This window comes from Lithobates pipiens, unplaced genomic scaffold (assembly GCF_037356315.1).
Source record: "Lithobates pipiens isolate NorthernLeopardFrog02 unplaced genomic scaffold, aLitPip1_a1.2 Scaffold_16, whole genome shotgun sequence".
NCBI classification, from domain to species: Eukaryota; Metazoa; Chordata; class Amphibia; order Anura; family Ranidae; genus Lithobates; species Lithobates pipiens.
Window position 1 is genome coordinate 120,229,523 of NW_027507748.1, and position 18,490 is coordinate 120,248,012.

An 18,490-nucleotide genomic window follows, 5' to 3' on the forward strand; every position below is an offset into this window, starting at 1 on the left:
GGAAGTGGGAGCTGGGACCCATGTCCATGCTAAATGTGGCATTTCAGGGGGTGGCCTCCCTTTAAAGTGGAAGTTTTTGGGTGGAACTCCGCTTTAAGTTTACTTTACATTCTTGAAGCTGCTTCTACCATGGGCTTCTCCTTTCGGTCTTGCCTGGAAGTCAGGAGGTCCAACTATTGGATGCGTGGCTCCTGCACCTCACGAACAAGCACTTGGCTACGAGAATTCAACTTGGCTAACCAGGCATGCATTTTGTCACTCGCAGAGCACTGAGCTTAGCTTCAAGAGAGTGGACTGCGCATGCGTAGTTGGGCAAGCTAAGCGCTCATTTGCGAGGTGCTGGAGTTGTGCATTCAATGGTCAGATGCCCTGCCATATAGGTAGGGCAGAGAAGGGAAGCCCTTAGTAGAAGCAGCTTCAAAAATAAGGATAATTTTTTTAAATGGAGGGTAGGATTTACAGTGTATACTTAAAGCTGCAATGCATACAGATTTAAAAAAATGTTGTTAAATGTACAACCGACTAGCAGTCATTTACATTTTTTATGCCTATACTAAATCAACTTAAGCCCTCCACATTCCTAGTAGCCAATATCTGGCTGATAAGAATGTGCAAGAGGCCAAAGTGGGACCAGATCACTCCAGAACTACGATAAAGTGGTGGAGCTATGCGCAATTACAATAGCCTGGCATTTGGGCTTAGAGGGCACAATTTATGCTCATGTAGAAATGTGCACTTCTAGGTACCTCTCTTTTCTGTAAAATTTAGTCTTTTTTTTTTTTTTTTTTTTTACTAGAGTGCACTTTACATAGTGGCCAGATTTAGAACCCAGAACCTGTTTTTGTTCCACATGTGCTGTAATTTTCAGCCAGCTGGCTCCAAACAGGACCTCAGGTATAACTTGAAATCTATCGGTGTCTGCTTTTGTCCATTTTTAGTGCATTTGCATTGTTATTTTATTATTTTATTGGGCATCACAGCACATGAAAATGCACAGAAAATTAGACATACCTCATCTTTACCAATGCACTGCAACACAATGCACATTTGTGATGCAAAAATGTGGACTCTCTAATCTAAAATGTTTTTCTTTTTTTTTTTTTAGAACACATGCATTTTTGTATGTTCCAAAGTGCACATAAACATGCAAATGTGTAAACCAGGCCTAGGGGCTTATTCACGCATAATATGGTGATTGGCTTTTTTCTGTACTAGATAACCAACAAATGGGCACATGGCAAATGGCAAACAATTATTTTTATGTTTTAAAGGGGGATATGATCAACATGTATAAATATATAAGTGGTCCATATAGTGAACTTGGTGTTGAGATATTCACTTAAAAGTCATCCGAGGACAAGAGGGCACTCTTTATGTCTAGAGGAAAAAAGATTCCACCTCCAAATACGGAAAGCTCTCTTCACAGTAAGAGCTGTGAAAATGTGGAATATACTCCCTCCAGAAGTAGTTCTGGCAGGCTCAGTAGATTTGCTTTAAAAAAAGGCCTGGATTCTTTCCCTATTGTACATAATATAACTTGGTACTAACATTTATAGGTAAAATTGCCTCTTGGGGGATCAGGAAGGAATTTACCTTTACCCCTGCTGTAGTAAATTGGATCATGCTTTGCTGGGGGTTTTCACCTTCCTCTGGATCAACTGTGGGTGAAAGATTGTGTATATGGGATTGTATGATTTATTTATTGGTTGAACTAGATAGAATTGTCTTTTTCAACCTAACTATGTGCCCAGTTTACACTGCAATGCAGATGGGGGAGGTGTGGTGAGCTGATATAAAATGCCAGCGTAGCATTTTTACCGCAAGCACAATGTGGCGTGCTTCTTTGTGGAGACATGGATGTTCGCTTTTGACACTTAAAAATAAAGTAAATTTTGCGCTTAAATGTGCATCACACTGCCCCTCACTATGCATGCAAGTGACAGCTGCTAAAGCTAAGGAGTTTGCATGCAGGCAGCATGAAAAAAGGCCTAAGAGCCCATTTACCAGGGCCAGATCTAGCCCACCTGATCTGGGGGTGCAGCAAAAAAGTCAGGGATCATAATGTCAACAGAATGTGTGAGTTTGTCACACGCTGATATGACTTGGGAAATGCTAGTAAACAGAGCCTGTGCTCCCTTACATCAGATGTCTCTATCAGAGTCCCACTGTACATCAGGTCTCCTCATCAGTAGTGCCCCCTTACATCGGGTCTCCCCATCAGGAGTGCCCCCTTTCATCGGGTCTCCTCATTCGGAGTGCCCCCTTTCATCGGGTCTCCTCATTCGGAGTGCCCCCTTTCATCGGGTCTCCTCATTCGGAGTGCCCCCTTTCATCGGGTCTCCTCATTCGGAGTGCCCCCTTTCATCGGGTCTCCTCATTAGGAGTGCCCCCTTTCATCGGGTCTCCTCATTAGGAGTGCCCCCTTTCATCGGGTCTCCTCATTAGGAGTGCCCCCTTTCATCGGGTCTCCTCATTAGGAGTGCCCCCTTTCATCGGGTCTCCTCATTAGGAGTGCCCCCTTTCATCGGGTCTCCTCATTAGGAGTGCCCCCTTTCATCGGGTCTCCTCATTAGGAGTGCCCCCTTTCATCGGGTCTCCTCATTAGGAGTGCCCCCTTTCATCGGGTCTCCTCATTAGGAGTGCCCCCTTTCATCGGGTCTCCTCATTAGGAGTGCCCCCTTTCATCGGGTCTCCTCATTAGGAGTGCCCCCTTTCATCGGGTCTCCTCATTAGGAGTGCCCCCTTTCATCGGGTCTCCTCATTAGGAGTGCCCCCTTTCATCGGGTCTCCTCATTAGGAGTGCCCCCTTTCATCGGGTCTCCTCATCAGGAGTGCCCCCTTTCATCGGGTCTCCTCATCAGGAGTGCCCCCTTTCATCGGGTCTCCTCATCAGGAGTGCCCCCTTTCATCGGGTCTCCTCATCAGGAGTGCCCCCTTTCATCGGGTCTCCTCATCAGGAGTGCCCCCTTTCATCGGGTCTCCCCATCAGGAGTGCCCCCTTTCATCGGGTCTCCCCATCAGGAGTGCCCCCTTTCATCGGGTCTCCCCATCAGGAGTGCCCCCTTTCATCGGGTCTCCCCATCAGGAGTGCCCCCTTTCATCGGGTCTCCCCATCAGGAGTGCCCCCTTTCATCGGGTCTCCCCATCAGGAGTGCCCCCTTTCATCGGGTCTCCCCATCAGGAGTGCCCCCTTTCATCGGGTCTCCCCATCAGGAGTGCCCCCTTTCATCGGGTCTCCCCATCAGGAGTGCCCCCTTTCATCGGGTCTCCCCATCAGGAGTGCCCCCTTTCATCGGGTCTCCCCATCAGGAGTGCCCCCTTTCATCGGGTCTCCCCATCAGGAGTGCCCCCTTTCATCGGGTCTCCCCATCAGGAGTGCCCCCTTTCATCGGGTCTCCCCATCAGGAGTGCCCCCTTTCATCGGGTCTCCCCATCAGGAGTGCCCCCTTTCATCGGGTCTCCCCATCAGGAGTGCCCCCTTTCATCGGGTCTCCCCATCAGGAGTGCCCCCTTGCATCGGGTCTCCTCTACATGGATTGTCCCCAAAGTGCCTCCTTACATCAACTGTCTGCATCATACTGGCTCATAGATGAATAGATGCATTCTCCGAGACCAGGGGGTCATAGCCCACCCCAGCACCCCCCTAGATCTGACCCTGCCATTTACACTCATGCATCACAGTAATTCTGCTATGCGTGTAGGGGCACCAAATTGCTATTCATATAAATGGCACCCCAACACACTTTTCCCAATGCATAGCCTAAAATAGCGAACGTGCCTTTTTTGGTGCATTAGAGTACACTTCATGCAACACAAACATTTCAATGGGTCCTCAACGGTGCCTTTACGTGTATAGCCTGGCATGTCTGTTTCCTAGTACCAGCTAAATTGGAATTTTCTTTTATGTTCAGGATGTCAATATTTGTATAAATGACTTGAGTTTCTCTGTAGAAACCACCGATGATGACTATATACAGATTTAATATGCCTAATAACCGCAGTTGTGTAGAAAGCTTCAGAATAATTTGATAAAACTTGAAACGCATAATTGCTTTGAAAATAGAACCTTTTTATCTTTTCAGAAGGACTTTTATCTACTTTTTTACTTAATTACTACACAAGTCATAGCAAGATTGTGATTGCAGACAGAGGTCACAATTGACTGTATCTTTATTAATGCAATTAGAACACTTAAGCACAGAGTGAATACAAATGGCTTGTAGCGCATGTTCTTGATGTAATGTGTAGGCTTCCTCCTGTCATTACCATACTGCAGTGTTTTAATCCATCTTCAGATGTCTCTTGTGGGGATATTCGAAATAACTATAGAAAGGGAACAGCAGTCAATCACACTTTTTCTGTGTACCTGCCCCCAAAAAATCGAATTTATAAAATGTATGGCATCTTTAGAATTTCTTTTCTCGCCTGCATTGTAAGTCCTGTTAATGTGAAGTGAATTTGTGTCGCTTTATTCAGTGATATAAATGTGTTCAGCATGTTCTGGTGAAATGCTACCTTTTGACTGTCAAGTAGTTACACTGCACCTGAAAATCACTTCCATTTCCCAAATGTACTCTGTGCCTAATGGCAACAGACTGCTGAAATGTACTTCTAATGAGCTCTTGTAATGCCATTAAGAAGCCATTTTGTTTTCAGAGTTCAGATGCCTTTAAATGATCTGCTTATGATGGCAGTTAATAGTATTTTAGACCTAACCTGGGAATTATTAGTCTATTTGTTGGGGTGAATGATTTCCCAGGATGGGCAAAGCATCAGGATAATTTTAAAGCCAACACTTGCAGTATTATATTCTCCTTTTCACTCTCTTGCTGCCCATTTTGCCACCAAAAGCAAGGAGATGAATCCCTAGGTAAGATCTAAGTCAATTCAAATGTAACTTATCGTACATAGGGCTGAAGACTCTCTTCCCACCCCATGTGATATCAATGCGTCAATCGCCTAATTTCTCCTCTTTAGCATTTCGGAGCAGATTCTGCAGTTAATGTTCAACACTACTGACTGTTGGCATGATGCAGTTATTTATTAGGTTGTAGGTAAAATTATTATTTGATTATATTTATTCTTTAACATCATTTTAAAGGAAAAGTCCACTTTCAGTGGACTTTTAATATTAAAGGTTTGCACCGAGAAATCCCATGTATAGGGACCCGTCTCTATTCATATCAGTCCTTGTAAAACTGTGCCAACTGTCACAATGCTTAGTTCTTCCAGCACTTAAAGAACATATTACCACAGTTCATATTCCTGATATATGTCTGTCTGTTACACGAACTTAAAATGATCCTGTTCTCTTTGTATTGCTTCCATTTTGTAAAATACCAGGTGATCTTGTTAATCCCCTACTTTTCTATTTTAAACTGACCACCCTAGGCATAAGAACACATCCATCCCAATGTGGTCCATTTTCTGGCTGTGCTGGGAGAACAGCCTCCCTGACCTCCAACAGTCAGATTTGTGCTGACAGTCCATCCCTTCTCAGTAATGTGCAAAAGTTTTAGGCAGGTAAAAAAATGCTGTAAACTAAGAATGCTTTCAGAAATAGAAGTACTAATAGATTATTTTTATCAATTAAGAAGAAGAAATCCAAATTAAATCAATATTTGGTGTGACCACCTTTTGCCTTCAAAACCGCATCAATTCTTCCAGGTACACTTGCACTTGTTTTTGAAGGAGCTCAGGAGGTAGATTGTTCCAAACATCTTGGAGAACTAACCACAGATCTTCTGTGAATATTAGACTGCCTCAAATCTTTCCATGTTTTCATGTAATCCCAGACAGACTTGATGATGTTGAGATCAGGGCTCTGTGGGAGCCAAACTATCAATTCCAGGACTCCTCATTCTTCTTTAGGCTGAAAGATAGTTCTTAATGACGTTGGCTGTATGTTTGGGTTTGTCCTTCTGCAGAATACATTTGGGGCCAATAACACGCCTCCCTGATGGTATAGCATGATGGATATTTCTTGTATGTCTCAGCATTGAGGACACCATTGATCCTGTCCATATCTCCAACTCCATTTGCAGAATCGCAGCCCCAAACTTTCAAGAAACCTAGAAGCATGCTTTACTGTTGCCTGCAGACATTCAGACATTCATTGTTGTACTGCATGCTTTACTGTTGCCTGCAGACATTCAGACATTCATTGTTGTACTGCTCTTCAACCCTTCGGCTAACTAACTGCCTCCTGCTACAGCCAAATATTTAAAATTTTTACTCATTTGACTGCAGCAGGAGGACAATCTCACCCCCCCAAACATACAGCCAATGTCATTAGGAACCATCTTCAGCATATAGGACAAGGAGTCCGGAAGTGATGGTTTGGTCTCTCAAAGAGCCCTCATCTCAACATCGTGGGGCATGTCTGGGATTACACAAAGAGTCAAAAGGATTGCAAGCAGCCTACATCCACAGAATTTATGCGATTAGTTTTCCAAGGTGTTTGGAACAACCTACCTGCTAAGTTCCTTCAAAAACTGTGCAAAAGGTACCTAAAGTAATTAATGCTAGTTTGAAGCCAAAGGATAATTGCACCAAATATTGATTTTGCTTTTTCTTCTAGAGTTCACTCACTTTGCATTTTTTTTAAATTGATAAAAATAAACAATTAAAATATATATTTCTGGAAGCATTCTTACTTTACAGCATTTCTTTACAACTGCCTAAAACGTTTGCACAGGACTGTATGTGTATATATGTACATTAGGTCTATCTATATAGAACGATAGATATACACACACACACACACAGTTGTCTTTCTTTTTTAGTTTCTTGCTTGATATCTTTAACCAATTAACAATTGTAGCATATTCTTTCCTAACCCTGGAACTAACCTGCTAATTGTTACTTTTTGGCAGTCGGCATCCATTTGCAATTGACATTTTGACAAATCATACGACTTGATTGAAAAGAGCTAAGCAAACATTATTACACTAATGCAAATTGTGACATCGACCCCTAAGTTTCAGTCTAATGAGGCATAATATAATCTATGATAACACATATCTCAGACGTCAGGGTGCGCCTTACGGGGTTCACAGGAGCTAGGCCCAAAACAATGATCCATAAATCTGTGCATTCATATATTAAACACTGCGTCATTAATTTAAAGAGTGCTGTGGTCACTGCCTCTGTATTTTCAGTTGAGCCAGGAGGAAAAAAAAATCACTGGGCTGGAAGAAATGATTTGCTGGGATGCAGAATTAATGTGTATGCTTTCAGGTGATGAGGAGCCACAGGCTAAAGATATGTTTTGCATAATATATTATTCTTGTAGTGTTTGCTTAGCTGTAGTTTAAACCTAATGCTGAATTGTGTAGTACAGTGGTGGAGATGTGCTGCCTTTGGCAAAACCTCTGCAGATAGAATGGTCAGCATTTGACAAGCAACGTATGTGGTCTTTTATGCCTGCAAGTTTTCCGTGTTGGATCATCCATGTTCCTCATAGGGGTCTGCTGCAAAACAAAGGCTGCAAGTAAGCCACAAACTGTGGAGTAAGCTAGAATACAAGTTGCTTTACATATATAAAAAAACAAAACAAAACAACAATCATCTATAGAAAATAGTGGAAAAATTGACTGCAGTGATTATACAAACACCATGCTTCAATGAAATGACCAAACAGGAAGCCAGCAGTTGGTAGGAAAATATCTATTTTAATGACCAGTTTATCTGAAATATACATGCCTAAGCGATTGAGCTAACTACGAGTAAATATTACTGCTGTTTATATAACCTTGCCTTTAATGGTGGACTGGCCATTTTATTTTGCGGTTTAAAAGGCACATCCTTGCACTGAATGTCATTCATCTCACTAGCGGGAGCACGCAATTACTTAGTTACTCCTACTCCCATTTTAAAGAGAATGTATAGTGGTTTTGTAAAAGATGTATTTATTATGCTCATGATAGCATGGCAAGTAAATATGAAATATTGCATGTTAATATTTAGCATTTTTATTTATTACAGATACTTGTATAGTGCCATCAATTTATGCAGCGCCTTTACACATATATTGCACATTCACATCAGTCCCTGCCCTCAAGGAGCTTACAATCTAAGGTCCCTAACTCACATTCATACACACGCATACTAGGGCAAAGTTAGACAGGAGCCAATTAACCTACCAGCATGTCTTTGGAGTGTGGGAGGAAACCGGAGTACCCGGAGGAAACCCACGCAGACACAGGGAGAACAATGCAAACTCCAGGCAGGTAGGGCCATTGTTCGGATTCAAACCAACGACACTAGTGATGCTAGGTAGAAGTGCCAACCACTTAGCCGCTTTGCTGCCCATTCCTTGTGAGCCTGTGGGTGGCACTTACATCTGCATTGCACTCTCTGAACATTTAATAATTTTGTTTGATATTAAATGCCTGTTTACTGACTTTATTAGCTGGCAACAAGTTTACATACACTCACACATTTTGTTACTCATTGCAATGACTAATTGATCATAGGATGGCTGAGTCTGGTGTTTAATTCAGACAGTCTGATATAAATACATAAGTGGTCCATATAGTGAGCTTGGTGTTCAGTTATTCACTTTAAGGCCATCACAGAGGACAAGGGGACACGCTTTATGTCTGGAGGAAAAAAGAATTAATCTCCAAATACGGAAAGCTTTTTTCACAGTTGAATAGTTGAACTAGATGGACTTTTTTATTTTTTCAATCAGACTAACTATGAAACTATGTAAGAAAACAGAGCCTCAAAGCAGGCAGTATACATTGCATTGTCTCTTTAGCTAACCCATAGTGCTTTACAAATCCTTTGTCATGTAGTAAAACGACAAAGTAGACATGTAGTAAAGTGTATTTAAAACCAAAACCCACTACAATGACTCGTCCTTTATGGGATGATTCCTTCTCGTTTACCGCTGTTTATCCAGCACTGAAAGTCAAAGTCGATCTCCCTAGACACAAACAAGAAAAAACATAACCAGGGTACTAACCATCCCCTTTTGTCCAGAAAATAAGTTCTTGCTTAAGGTACAGTATAAGTGCATTTGTTTTAAAAAAAAAAGTACAGTACAAGGCCAGCTCCATAAAGACATATTGGATAAGTTTGGTGTGGATAAACTCCCATAGACTGTACAGAGCCCTGGCCCCTAACCTGTTGAACACCTTCAGGATGATTTGATATGACATCTGCAAGTCAGTTTTTTTCACCCAACATCACTACCTGGCCTCACAACTGCTTTTTTGCTGAATGGCCTTAAATTCCCAAAACCCCATTTCAAAATCTTTTGGAAATAATTCCAGAAGAGTTGAAGCTATTATATGAATGTACAGTTGTGCTCAAAAGTTTGCATACCCTGGCAGAAATTGTGACATTTTGGCATTAATATTGAAAATATGACCGATCATACCAAAAAACTGTATTTTCATTTAATGATAGTAATCACATGAAGCCATTTATTATCTCATAGTTTTTTGGATTCTTTTTAAGTCGTAATGATAACAGAAATCACCCAAATGGCCCTGATAAAAAGTTTACATACCCTGGAATGTTTGGCCTTGGTATAGACACAGAAGGTGACACACAGATTAAAATGGCAATTAAAGGTTAATTTCCCACATTTGTGGCTTTTTAAATCGCAATTAGTGTCTGTGTGTTAATAGTCAATGTGTTTGTTAGCTCTCACATGGATGCATTAAGCAGACTAGACACTGAGCCATGGGGAGGTAGCAAAGAACAGTCAAAAGACCTGTGCAACAAGGTAATAAAACTTTACAAATATGGAAGAGGATATAAAAAGATATCCAAAGCTTTGAATATGCCAGTCAGTACTGTTTAATCACTTAATAAGAAGTGGGAAATTTGGGGATCTCTTGACACCAAGCCAGGGTCAGGTAGATCAAGAAAGATTTCAGCCACAACTGCCACAGGAACTGTTCGGGATACAAAGAAAAAAAAACCCACATGTAACCTCAGGAGAAATGCAGACTGCTCTGTAAAAAGATGGTGTGATTGTTTTAAAAGAGAACAATACGATGATACTTTAACAAAAAAGAGCTGTGTGGTCAAGTTGCCAGAAAGAAACCTTTACTGTACAAGTTCCACAAAAAAGCCTGGTTGCAATATGCAACACCTTGACATGCCTCATTGGCTTTTTTGCAGCATTGACGCAGTAAAGGCTTCCTTCTGGCAGCTCAAACATGCAGATCCTCTTTGTTTGAATATCAAATTGTGCTCCTGTGGTTACCTGTGGGTTTTTCTTTGTATCCTGAGCAATTCTTCTGCCAGTTTTGCCTGCAATCTTTCTTGGTCTACCTGACCTTGGCTTGGTATCAAAAGAGCCCCTAATTTTCCATCTTTGTAAAGTTTCATTACCTTGTTGCGTGGGTCTATTGACTGTTCTTTTCTACCTCCTCATGGCTCAGTGTCTAGCCTGCTTAGTGCATCCATGTGAGGGGTAACAAACTCATTGACTATTTATACACAGACGCGAATTGTGATTTAAATAGCCACAAATGTGGGAAATAGAACTTTAATTGCCATTTTAACCTGTGTGTGCCACCTTCTGTGTATGTACCAAGGCCAAACATTCCAGGGTATGTAAACACTTTATCAGGGCCATTTGGGTGATTTGTGTTACGATTTAAAAAGTATCCAAAAAACTATGTAATAATAAATGGCTTCATGTGATTGCAAGCCTTAAATAAAAGACAGTTTTTTGGAACAATCAGTCATATTTTTAATATTAATGCCAACATTTCACAATTTCTGCCAGGGTATGCAAACTTTTGAGCACTACTGTATGTGGTGTTGGAATGGGAAGCGTTTTGTTTTTTTTAATTTAGTGTTATTTGTGCAACATTACTGCTTGATTAGCCTGTCCAGGCGATACACTACTAGACAGAATGCTTCTATTCTGGACATATTTCAGGTTGTTAAACCATTATTTTCCAGAAGTTTATTTATATGTCCCATTTATAAGATGACACAGAGAAGAAATCACTCCATGACCTTTTCCAACCCCTCTAAGGTTCCTGTCTGCAGTTCTTTCATTTAATACATTTGTCATTGGTAATTAAGAGCCATGTTAGTGAAACTAAGTAAATAAAGCGCATTAAGTAATTCCCAATCAATATCCTGGAAGGGAAGGGGGTGGAGGGGGAGACACTTCTTCAGTGGTGGATTAATGTAGACTTGAAGGAAAGAAAGAGTCAATATCTTATAGATTTTTCTTTTTGTCTTTTCTGTACATTATCCCTTCTTATCTGAACCCTTCTTTCTGATTTGCATGTACATTCTTAATCTTTTGTTTTTCTCCTTGCATCATGTTGAATTGGCATATGAAAATTCAGCTGTCGTTTTTTTTAATGTATCTGAAATCTAAATGAAACTTACAGTGCCGTTCTAAGCTGAGACAGGTCTCCCCGCCGGTTGCAGTGAAGGGAGCTGGCATCAGTGCACCATTCAGAGGTATAGGTGCACTATCAAAGAGAAGAAAAGGCGCCACTCACCAATGCATTGCTATGTGGATGAATGTGGCCTCAGCTAGCACTGCTCCAGCCACGCCCCCTGACGTGTCACAGAGGTGACCAAGCCCTGGTGAGCGGGACAGAACATGTCAAGGGGGCATGGCTGGAGTGGTGTTGGCTGAGGCCACTTTCATCTACATACTAATGCACTGGGTTGGTGAGCGGATGGGTTTTGTTATTTTTTGCTAAATAAAAAAAAAGGCCAACAATTTTGAAAGAAACACGTTTTCTTCGTTTTGGTTATAAGTTTGCAAATAAATAATCTTTCTTTACAAATTAAGGCCAAAATGTATTCTGCTACTTTTTTGGTGAAAATAACCCAAATCAGTGTATAGTTGGAAAACTCAGGGACAGTGCAAATACCCCCCAAATTACCCTTTTGGAACGTAGACCATGATATTTAGTAAGAGGCATGGCGAGTCACAATTTTTTGGACATTTCTTTTTAAAAAAAAGTGTTTTATCACATCTTGAATTTTTTTTATATATACAGTCACTACAGTGCTGTACAGCGTCATCATATAACTGGTGTGTCGGTGGTCAGGGACACTGAATGGTGACATCCTGTAAAAAAAAATTACATTTTTTTATATTTTTTTTTGTTTCATTTTTTTTCTTACATACTGTGACCAGAGCAATACAGTGTTACCATATAAACACTGTACCACTCTGGGGAGTTGATCAGGATTTTTTTTTTTACGTGAATTTCACTGCTATAAGCACATTTTTTTTCTAAATGACAGGGTGTATTGTTGTGATTAGCTGTGATTGGCCACAGCTAATCACATGGTACAAATGGCCTGTGATTGGCTGTGTCTGTACCATGTGATCACTGTGACCAATCACAGCTAGCACAATTGTATACATTGAATGGCATGAAAGAAAGCCATTGATTGTTTACAACTGTCATGTGGTCTGCTGTGATTGGTCACAGCAATCACATAGTACCGGCAGTGGGCCGGTACACCGATAAGTCATCCACTGTGTCCAGTGGACACAGCTGGTGACAGATCATACTGGACCACGGCCCCGTTCTTGGGAGGCCGTTGGATGGCGTCCTCCCAGAACAATAGGGTTCCCGCCCATCCGTCATTTTGACATGCATGGGAAGCAGTTAAAAACCCAAAGAGCTCATTTACACCACAACCACAATGTATGAGTTGCCATCCTTCCTTAATAACACCCACACATATTCAGCTGTTTACACCTGTCATGTGATCTGCTGTGATTGGTCACCGTGATCACATGGCCCTTTACTACGTGATCAGCTGTCAGCCAATGACAGCTGATCACATGATATAAACCGAAACCGGTTATGGGGTGGGGGGGGTTTCCTCACGCTGACAGCACGAGGGGAAAAACATAATGCAGATTACCGGCTTCTGTAAAAGGGACATCGGTCCCACCCGTGCTGCTAACCAGTGCCAACTACCAGTGCCCATCAGTACTGTTTCATCAGTGCCACCTATCAGTGCAGCCTAATAAGCACACATCAGAGAAGGAGAGAAATGACTTGTTTGCAAAATTTCATAATAAACTATGAAAACTGTTTATTTGGGGGGTTTTTTTGGTCCTTTTTTGTTTAGCAAAAAATACAAAACCCAGTGAGTATTAAATACCACTTAAAGAAAGTTCTATTTTTGTGAAAAAAGGAAGGGGTATATGTGCCCAGTAAGACAATGGTTAAAAAACATGCACCTGTAATATAGCCCACCACATCACACAGATGTGAGTACTCTGTGCATTGTGTTGCTGTGTGCTACGTTCTCAAAAATAGTCCAGGTTGCAGTTTTTCATGGTGGCACGTTGAGGGTTCTTTCAAAATCTTTGCAATTCACATTAACTCAGAAAAAACATCTGCATTGTTTTGAGTGTGAACCATTAGGAAAGGGAATTCTTTGTCCTGCCAGCCATGTTAATAGGCTTAGTTTGCCTTCTATCTTTTCTATGGCTGCCCCTTCTTTTTTTTGTTTTTTATTTTCGCCATCGTTTTCAATTTCAAGAATCCTTTTCCTTGACTCTGTTATCTCCTCTTGTATTTATTGTTACTTCCACTCCTGCCTGGCATCAAGGACTCATATTGAAAGGCTTCAGTTAACTAGCTTTGCCACAACAGAGCCTTTTCATGGAAAATAGAAGCCTCTCTGGTTGCAGACATCTCCTAACACATTAAGCATCTTTTATCATAAGTGTAGCCTTATAGGGTCATGAAATCATAGAAACATTAGGTAAGGTTTTCATTCCAGTTGATATTGCTCATTCGTTATACTTGTCTCAAAACTTCTATCTTTGACAATCCTCGTTCTTTCTTAACATGTTCTGATGGTATGTATTTCCCAGTTCTCATCATTCTTCCCTGGTCTCATATCATTTTATCCATTCTAGTCTATGTCCTTGCAAAGCTTCTTATTAAGACAAACATATCTGCCTTTGGTTGAGGGTATTACCATGCTAGAGGACAAAACCACTGCCATTTCTGGGTAACCTGTTAGACGATATACTTGGGTGTAGATAATTTGACATAGAAAATTTAATGAGGGCTCCAGTTATAATGAATGATCCCACTTACTGATAGCAGTACATTGTTTTACCTTGTTGAGATAACCTGCAAATGTTTTTTGTAAGATATCTGTGTGACCCATTGAGGCCATTTCTTCTCACTTTCTGATTTTATAATCTGGTTTGTGCCTGAAGGAAATTTTCTCCAGGTGGTAGTGAAAAGGTGACAAAGTTTTGACCCCTTCTCCACTCTATTAGACCAGTTGATTTTCTTGCTGCCAGTGTCCCTGTTTGGGATGGGAGATTTCTGTTCACTTCCTGTTCTGATACCCAGCAAAAAAAAAAAAAAGATTTTCACTCATTGTTTTTTTTTTTATATGGTTAGCTGTGCAATTTTAGGTTCTTAATCAACTTTTTTCATGTAGCTATGTCTGTTATGCTTTGTACAGTGCTAAGTAGGAGACCATAACCTTTTTTTTGATCATCTTCTGAAAAGTCTTACTTTCTCATGTTCTTCTATCCATTTCTGTTATTACCCTTTATTTAAAAGTAACAGGTGGTATTTTTGTGTCTCCTCCATCCATAAGTAGTCATATTTAACATTTTCCATGTAGCTGCTCTTTTACAAAATAAATACTCAATGCACAGGGATGTACTATCAACCCATTGTAATTTGGTTATCTGCCCATTGATCTTTGTGTGACCAGTGATGGCTGAGCACTGAATCTTACCAAACACAAAAGATGATTCAATCCTATGTAATATGAATATTTGTATAATCAGATCAGACTCTTTCCTGTTCAGTAAAGCCAATAAGTAAGAAATGCAGATAATTTTAGGACAATTGTCACGGGAGCCAGTAAATGCAATCTCTATTTATGTTCGTTTTTCAAAAACAGAACAATGCAAATACTACTTTAAATATCATTCAGGGGGTTGTAAATGCTGTGTAATGGCAGCATTTCATTGCTTGTTTGGTAGTTTCAGTGACACATGTTTCTCATTGTACAGTTACAAGGCTTGCAGAGTCAGCTGGAGTTCCTGGAGCAGTCTATGGTGGATAAATCTGTAGTAAGCAGACAAGAGGCCAAAATTCGAGAACTGGAAACACGGCTGGAATTTGAGAGAACACAAGTGAAGCGCATGGAGGTATGACGAGTCCCTGACCTCTTGCGTGAATGATTTCATTGCATCTATGGTTATGTTGGTATGCTTTGTATGCACCTGTGCTCAGTTGATCCATATGTTCTGGTATTACCATAAATAACCTATATTGTAGAGATTTAATAACCCCCAAGGGCAGTACCAGTTGAGTTCTAAACGTGGATCACATTCAGCACAAGTGCTATTAAAGGACCATTGTACAAATATTAGACATCCAGTACTGTTAATTATAATAAACATATGCTCCTTCCAAAACAAAATGGTTGGCTCTATGCAAAGGGCTTCTTTAAAGCTTGTAATGAGCAGTACCTTCCTAGTGCTACAAATCAACAGAAATTTCCTTAATGCTTCATAAAATGTATCTCACATTTTTTGATTTTGATTTTTTGATTTTGTAGAATTATATTCTACACCAAATATAAAGAAAAATTTGCAAAGTAAGACTTCGAGACCTAAAGTGGACCATGGAAGCTCTGCCCAAAAAGCAGCAGAAAACAAAAGTCTAATTGCCAATATTTTCCATAGGCTTTCTGCAGCTGATCTCTGTAATACTGACTTACCATGCTTTGTTTAGCACTGTGTCTCTGTATAGAGGAAGACATCTTGTTAGAGCCAGGGCTTGGCTTTCCTATGTCATAGCTGTCCCTGATAGGTGGTAAGGTAATATTCAAAAAGAAGCAGGAGATGTGCAGAAAACATCAGTTTACAGAATGGATGAAGCATAAGCAAGGATATCTTGCACTGCATGCCATCAGGTACAGCCTTCTCTCCAGCAAGATGAACATTAAGCATCACAGCAGTGACATCACAAAATCTTAGTCCAAGTTTTTTGGTAAGACTAGCAGTTAGAGACAGCAGAGCTGTGATTACCTCACACTGAAGATATACAGCTGTGAAGGTAAAGGTGTTTTCTGATGGCATTCCAGAAAAAAAGGTAGATGTTTCAGTGTACTGCTTAGACACAATTATTATTTCTAGATGTTACCAACTTTTTTGTGTTTGTTTTTTCTTATGTCCAGGTCCACTTTAAAAGAAAATACACAAAACTCAAATACCGTATTTTTTTTTTTTTTGTATGTGTGACAGTTTTCAAAATCAAAATAGAGTACGCCATTTACAGTCTCATGCTATTCCTCCTACAGAGTTTGGTTGCCCGGTTAAAAGAAAACATAGAAAAGCTGACAGAAGAGCGAGATCAGCGAGCCGCTGCAGAAAACCGTGAGAAGGAACAAAATAAAAGGATACAACGACAGATCAGGGACACGAAAGAGGAGATGGGAGAACTGGCCAAAAAAGAGGCTGAAGCCAGCCGCAAAAGACATGAACTGGTAATTTATAGGTGTTTTGCTACAGTACAGATTTATTATACTTTTTGCCATTTTGGACTACTTCTGTTAATAGTGAACCTGTGGCATAAATACTGTTGAGGCCCTTGCTTTGTGAGCCAATTAAATACCTGTTATCTATTTGAGGGATGTTAGTGTGGTGCTGTTGGTTACTTCAGTCATTTCACTTGTTGATGTTGACCTGGTATTAAAACAATTAAAATAAAACAAAATAAATAATAATAATAATTAAAAAAAATATATATATATATATATATATAATATCTCCCACGTTTCCCCAAAAATTTGCCTGGGTCTTCTATTAATTTTGGCAGCAAAAGACACAGTAGGGCTTATTTTTGGGGTAGGTCTTATGTCATGTGCTGTTCTCTCTCCCCCTCTCCCTCCCTGCCTGTCAGGAATACCCAGTAGAACTGCATAAAAGTGCTTGTAAAATGCAAGTAGTCACTCTATTACAGTATATATAATATCACAAAAGGGAGTATAGCCCTCACATTTTTGTAATTATTTTATTATATATTTTCATATGACAACAGTGTACATTTTCTGTCCCCTCAAAATAAATCAAAACACAGCCATTCACGTCTAAACTGCTGGCAACAAAAGTGAGTACACCCCTAAGGGAAAATGTTCAAATTGTGCCCAAAGTGTCAACTATACATATATATATATATATATATATATATATATATATATATATATATATATATATATATATTCCAGCACTACCTTAACCCTCTTGGGCATGAAGTTCACCAGAGGTTCACAGGTTGCCACTGGAGTTCTCTTCCACGCCTCCATGATGACATCACGGAGCGGGTGGTTGTTAGAGACCTTGCACTTCTCCACCTTCTGTTTTAAGATGCCCCACAGATGCTCAATAAGGTTCAAGTCTGGAGACATGCTTGGCCAGTCCATCACCTTTACCCTCAGCTTCTTTAGCCAGGTAGTGGTCATCTTGGAGGTGTGTTTGGGGTTATGTTGGAATACTGTCCCGCCGGCTCAGTCTCCGAAGGGAGGGGATCATGATCTGCTTCAGTATGTCACAGTCCATGTTGGCATTCATGGTTCCCTTAATGAACTGTAGCTCCCCAGTGTCGGCAGTACTCATGCAGTCCCAGACCATGACACTCCCACCACCATGCTTGACTGTAGACAAGATATACTTGTCTTTGTACTCCTCACTGGTTGCCACCACACACGCTTGGCACCATCTGAACCAAATAAGTTTATCTTGGTTCCAGTAATCCATGTCCTTAGTCTGCTGGTCTTCAGCAAACTGTTTGCAGGCTTTCTTGTGCATCATCTTTAGAAGAGGCTTCCTTCTGGGACAACAGTCACGCAAACCAATTTGATGCAGTGTGTGGTGTATGGTCTGAGCACTGACAGGCTGACCCTTCACCCCTTCAACATCTGCAGCAATGCTGGCAGCACTCATATGTCTTTTTCCCAAAGACAACCTCTGAATATGATGCTGAGCACGTGCACTTCTTTGGTTGACCATGGCGAGGTTTGTTCTAAGTGGAACCTGTCCTGTTGAACAGCTGTATAGTCTTGGCCACTGTGCTGCAGCTCAGTTTCAGGGTCTTGGCAATCTTCTTATAGCCTAGGCCATCTTTATGTAGAGCAGCAATTATTTTTTTCAGATCCTCAGAGAGTTCTTTGCCAGAAGGTGCCACGTTGAAATTCCAGTGACCAGTATTGGAGACTGAGAGAAAAAACACCAAATTTAACACACCTGCTTCCCATTCACACCTGAGACCTTGTAACAATACATGTCACATGACACCGGGGAGGGAAAATGGCTAATTGGGCTTAATTTGGACATTTTCACTTAGGGGTATACTGACTTTTGTTGCCAGCGGTTTAGACATTAATGGCTGTGTGTTGAGTTATTTTGAGGGGACAGCAAATTTACACTGTCATATTATTATTATACGGGATTTGTTTAGCACCAACAGTTTACACAGCACTT

The 18,490-nt window shown here is 40.7% G+C and overlaps 1 protein-coding gene across 17 annotated transcripts in view; it reads left to right on the forward strand.

Annotated features, from left to right (window-relative positions):
• The window catches only part of MYO18A (myosin XVIIIA), a 449,667-nt gene that overhangs the window by 396,063 nt on the left and 35,114 nt on the right, over positions 1 to 18,490 (forward strand). For all 17 annotated transcript variants that reach the window (XM_077480380.1, XM_077480382.1, XM_077480383.1 and 14 more), the window contains 2 exons: positions 15,017 to 15,154; positions 16,312 to 16,497. In XM_077480380.1, coding sequence (XP_077336506.1) covers positions 15,017 to 15,154; positions 16,312 to 16,497 — 324 coding nt within the window. The remainder of the gene's footprint in view (positions 1 to 15,016; positions 15,155 to 16,311; positions 16,498 to 18,490) is intronic.